The sequence below is a fragment of the Sciurus carolinensis genome, unplaced genomic scaffold (genome assembly GCF_902686445.1).
Source record: "Sciurus carolinensis unplaced genomic scaffold, mSciCar1.2, whole genome shotgun sequence".
In the NCBI taxonomy this organism is placed as follows: Eukaryota; Metazoa; Chordata; class Mammalia; order Rodentia; family Sciuridae; genus Sciurus; species Sciurus carolinensis.
Window position 1 is genome coordinate 93,552 of NW_025920345.1, and position 6,075 is coordinate 99,626.

General features: G+C 34.2%; 1 protein-coding gene across 1 annotated transcript; it reads right to left on the bottom strand.

Moving 5' to 3' along the window:
- Positions 1 to 3,937: 3,937 nt before the first annotated feature.
- LOC124975622 (histone H3.3A-like) lies at positions 3,938 to 4,309 on the bottom strand. The gene has a single exon (XM_047538240.1). The coding sequence runs from the start codon at positions 4,307 to 4,309 to the stop codon at positions 3,938 to 3,940; it is 372 nt and encodes a 123-aa protein (XP_047394196.1).
- Positions 4,310 to 6,075: the final 1,766 nt, after the last annotated feature.

The window sequence follows — 6,075 nt, forward strand, 5'->3', positions numbered from 1 at the left end:
TGTACAAGTATTCAAACAATAAGAAGTGACAATAAATATTTTTATTTGTTCAGGAAAATTAGTAAAAGTTACCTATTATTAAAGTCAATGTTATTGAGTTGGCATTACAGTAAAAGAAGTCCTAACTTTTACCAAATGTATGATTTGATTTTTGTGTCTAGTAGTGGGCTGGTGACAAAGTTATAAAATGGAGTCAGTATAAATATTGAAAGTCAGTTTTACGACTTGTTTGTCTTGTAGGTAATGACCTTATTATCTTAAGTTAATTTAAATTGTTATACTAGAATTTGTACTTTCAAATATTATTTGGTAGAATGTGAATTGGTAGTGTATTTCAGGACAATGGTTCAAAAAGGTATTCAGAAATCTTAGAATTTCATGTCATTAATCAGCAATCATATTTTAAGGGATTAATTCAAAAATATTTTTGTGTGATTAATAAATTTATGAAAAAGTGTTCAACATCTCTAGTAATTAGAGAAATGCAAATTAAAACAACTCTAAGATTTCATCTTACTCCAATTAGAATGACTTTTATCAAGAACACAAACAATAATAGATGTTGGCATGAATGTGGGGAAAAAGGCACACTTTTACATTGCTGGTGGAGTTGCAAATTGGTGCAGCCACTCTGGAAAGCAGTGTGGAGAATCCTGAGGAAACTTGGAATGGACCCACCTTTTGATCCAGTTATCCCACTCCTTGGTTTATACCCAAAGGACCTAAAATCAGCAAACTATAGTAACACAGCCACATCAATGTTTACAGCAGCTCAGTTCACAATAGCTAGATTGTGGAACCAACCTAGATGTTCTTCAATAGAGGAATGGATAAAGAAACCCTGGTATATATACACAATGGAATACTATTCAGCCATAAAGAAGAATAATATTATGGCATTTGCAAAAAAAATGGGTGGAATTGGAGAATATCATGCTAAGTGAAATAAGCCAAGTCCAAAAAACCAAAGGCTGAATGTTTTCCCTGATAAGTGGAGGATGATATATAATGGGGATGGGGGTGGGGAATGTGAGAATAATGGGGGAACTTTAGAATATGTAGAAGAAAATGAGAGGAAGGGGGTATGAAAAATGGTGGAATGAGACAGACATCATTACCCTATGTACATATATGATTACACGACTGGTATGAATCTACATTGTGTACAACCATAGAAATGAAATTATGTGCCCCATTTGTGTACAATGAATCAAAATGCAGCCTGTAAAAAATTAAAAGCTAAATAAAAATAATAATAAAAAATATTTTTTTGCATAAAGATACAGATGTATGAATATTCTTAGAAATTTTTTTTAAGTAGCAAAATAATTTAAATGTCCAATATAGGGTTTTCGGATAAATGAACTGTATAATAAAAAGTCTGGCATTAAAAGTACTATTGTAAAAGAATATTATGTGCAACTAAAATAATTTTACAAGTTTTAAAAATAACATGATGATTCTATATGTATAAAATATGTATATATGTAAGTGTATGTATGGAACAGCGAAGAAGGTTATGAAGTAAATGTTAATAGTAGTTATTTGTGAATAGTAGAATTTTAAAAGATTCTTATGTATAATTAATTTTTCTTAAGTGGGTCTTGACAAAATTTAGGTAAGGTGTTTTAATTTTGAAACTAATTTTAGTTTCTTATTTGAATATTATTTCATACATTTTCTATATATAATTTTTGGATTAGTATAAATTAAGTAACATAATTTAATATTATATCTGAAATATGAAACAGACAAGTTAAGAGAGCTTTTATTCCCTCTTGGGTGAAGGTGGCAAAATATTTTTGTATCTTATATTGCTAATCTTTAAATAAATTAGTGTCTCTTAATTGTCTCTAGAAATGTAGTTAAGTGTACTTCTCAGTGTAGTAACAAAAATTTCATAACATTTATTTAATTCTAAAACATTAAATGATGTAATTAAATTTTAATTAATTTGTTGTTATATAAGTTTGTAAGAGTTCATTATTTTAGAAAATTTGAGTTTGGAGAGCATCAGCTTAGTAAAATGTCTTTTTAAATACACTTTAAAGATTTCTTTATTTGGGAACCAAGATACAATTAACATAACAAGTTAGTAATAATCATCATAGTTGATTAAAACACAGTCATTGATGATTTTATATTAACCAAATTTAACTTTTATAGAGAAATTTTAAATCTGGAATAAGGTGGTATTTTAAAATAGCAGATATTGTTTAACCAAAATTGTATAAATCTTAATTTCTTTAAAATTAGTTTTTCTAAATAATAAAACTCAGCAGCCATAAGAAATTATTTTATTGGAATGAGGTATATTGTTTTAATTATTTCCCTTTCTTTATCCTTTGAAATTTTAGACCTTCTTTATATCAACCAAACTAAAAACACATCTAATGTTTAAATATATTTTACTTAAGAGTATCTGATATTTTTATATTTAGTAGATGATATTTTAGCATCCAATCATTGATCTTTCAGCATTTCATCCTTTTAAATCAGCAAGTACCTCATGAAACAGACTTAGATAATTAATCCCATTTACTTTAAATTTAACTTACTTATTCTTAATTGTAAAACTCAAAGCATCAAACAGGTGTAAATATCAGTATTTATCATCTTTCCTGATGAAGAAAATTGTTAGAAGCAGATGGATATAGATTTTGAATATTATAGGAATTAGCAATTTTATTATTTGACCAGCTGGAAAAATGTGAATTAATAATTATAAAAAAGTATTTCTCTTTGTTTACCCAATTTAAATTAAACTTTAATAAGTCATGTGAATTAAAGTTATTTGGATCCATTTTTTAATTTTAATTTTAAATTGTGAGCATGCTCATTGAACTGTAAGTATATTTGGATATCATGTAAATAAAACCATTGTGTGTACACATTTGTAAATCAGTGAAACAAACAAAAGGAAAAATTTTATACTTTCTGTAAGTGTAGCTCCATAGTATGAACAAATACTTCTTTTTTTATTGTAAAGAAATGGGGTACAACTTGTTTCTGCATTTGTATATGAAGTAGAGCATACCATTTGTGTAATCATACATTTACATAGGGTAATGGTGTTTCATTCTGTTATTTTTTTCTTACCCCCCCACCTCTCCCACCCCTATTTTCCCTCTCTACAGTCCCTCTTTACGAGCAAATACTTATCACAGCTTTGATTTAACCTGCTTAGAAATTTAAGGTATAAATAATTAAACTTTTATATGATCTAAGCAGATTTGAAGTCCAACAATAATTAGAAAACAAAAGTATTTTGGGTTGCCTGCTTTTGTCCTAATGATTGTTAAAAAAAAAATCCATTAAAAAGCATAATTAGAGCATCTTTTATTAACTTTAGAATTTTTCTCACTTAACCTTGGCTAATGACCATTTTTTTAAATAGTTTAATGTATTTTAATAGCAAACTGACAGGAACAGCACAGAACACAGACAGCATTAAAAACATGTACTTGCATGTAGGACAACTCAGTTAGAAAAGCATAGTAAATGGATGGAATCTACTGTATGATAAAAATGCTACAAACACCATTTAGTTGCCATCAATAAGAAATTTACTTGTTTAAAAATCCAAATGCTGGCATTGTCTGGAAAAATTCAACAGTTTTATTTATAATTGTTATGAAGTTGAACTGCTGAAACTTGTTCACTGAAACATTTTGACTTGCATTAATGGTTTACATCCCTGCATTTATAAGAAAAATTCACACTCAAATGAAAATGGAAAAACGGCCAGTACCTGATTTCTGTCCCCTATTTTTCCACTCGCAATCTTGTACTTAGGTATCTTTTGACCCCCATGGAAAAAAATATCTAACGTTCAGAACTACCAATAACAGGAAGAGAAAAAAAATGTTTTTGAGAATGAAATGTTTCCCATCATAGTGAATTCTTAAGCACATTCTCAACGTATGCCGCGTGTTAATTAGTCTTTTGGCATAATTGTTACACATTTGGCATGGATAGCACACAGGTTGGTATCTTCAAAAAGGCCAACCAGATAGGCCTCACTTGCCTCCTGCAAAGCACCAATAGCTGTGCTCTGGGAGCGCAGACCTGTTTTGAAGTCCTGAGCAATTTCTCGCACCAGAGGCTGGAAGTGGAGTGTGCGAATCAGTTCTGTGGACTTCTGAGAACGTCTTATTTCTCCAAGCGCCACAGTACCAGGCCTATAACGATGGGGTTTCTTCACACCTCCAGGAGAGGGCGCACCCTTGCGAGCAGCTTTTGTAGCCAGTAGTTTCCTGGGTGCTTTACCACCGGTGGCTTTGTGGGCAGTCTTCTTCGAACCAGCCATGGTAGAAAGACCTCCTTACTTACCCCACTTCTTTGGCTGGAGTTCAGTGAGCTAGAGGCAGCGCTGGCATTAGAGAGCTATCCAGGTGCAGCAGCGGCTGCAAACACAATTCAAGACAATCTGTTAGAGAATGAAAGAACGCGCTGGTGAAAACGGAACTGCAGCTTGTTAACAGAAAGACGCCAGGGCACACCATTTAGCCAAGATCAGCCTATAAAGATACTTATTTTATTTTTTCCAGCAAGTTGCCAATCAGGAGATAGAAGACTGTAGCTAAGATTTTAATGTCCTTTTCTTCTCGTACTGTAGAATTAAGCTGAATTAGCTTTCAAGCACAGGGGAGCAGGGAGGAGGGGTAGAAATGAGCCCGGGAAGGCCATGCAGTTCCGCCGTGTTTTTAGATTCCTTACAGCCCGTGCCATGGCGCCTCCATTTCTCCTCTTATCTTGGTGGCCTGGCCCTGAGCGGCTCTGCCTGGGCAGGAACCAGTCATGCTCTCTAGAAGCAGGCAGCATTCTGTGAGCTTTCCCTGTGGCACCAGAGAGTCCTCTCTGCCACCTCCTATCCTCCCCACCCAGGAGAGAAACCATGCCATTTCTGCAGGTGGGAAGCTGTGGTGGGAACATACATATTTAAACTATGAAACCTGGTCAATGAATTTCCCCTTCTTTTGGGTTAAAATGTTCCCAGTAGACAAAGAGGTCCTAGAAGATGGACATTCCTGCCTACTAGGTCTAAAACTTTTAACCCCATTTCGAAGTCCTGTGATCAAATCTAACCTAAGTCCACAATCCAATATCTTGGTCCAAATACAAGGAAGTCTCTATTAAGGCCCAAATTCTTTCTACATTTTAAATTGTGCTCCTAGGCATGTTACCTGAAATACAACCCACATGCAGATCCTTGCCTAGTTTTTCCTAAGTATGCAAATCAAGTGATTCTTCCTCAGAAAACTACAAACTTCTTGAATTGCTTCTAAGAATTTAGCAAGATGAGCTCATTTTACAGACTTTCCCTATTTTATGATAGTTTTCAAGATGCTAAGTAAATTTCTTTCTCTGTAGAGAGTGAATTCCCCATGCTTAATTTCATGCTATGAAAAATTCCTCTCTCCCTCTCAATAAGCTATTGGCATGTGCATGCTTTCCATGAGAGAGGGCCAACACTTGCTTGTAATCTTCTTCTGAATTTCTCTTGAACTGTCCCTGTCAAGGCACCAGTTATTGCTGCATGTCCCACGTGGGCCAGGAAAAGGTTTCCTGTCAGAGGGATGGACTGGCTGTGACCTAATTGCTAAGACATTTATTTAATAAAAAAATGACAAGAGTCAGAATTATCTTTAGAATGGGGGCATGCTGGGTTGAGCCATTCATAAGGATCTGGCTCTAACAAAAATTGAGAAGCCCACGTTTTCTTTATTTATAGCAGGTCAGATTAAAGGGGACCAGTAGGGACTCTTTCCATGAGAAAGAGGATGGGGTGGAGTTAAGCAAGCCATTTTGTTTTAGTGGGTCATTGGCACATCTAGGGCCTGCAAATTCTGGCAGTGAACTACTGAACAGAAACCACATACTCCAGGAAATCTGGAACAATTTATCATGCCTGTCAGTTCCTGAGAGCCATATTCCTATGTCTGATAGCTCAACCAAGCCTGACCATGGATGGTAACCTGCAAAACTCTCTAGAAGTGGTGGTGGATATACTCTGGATTGGTCTCCAAGAATTGATAAGAGACAACTGTGTCAGAATTCCACGTGTTGTGGGGC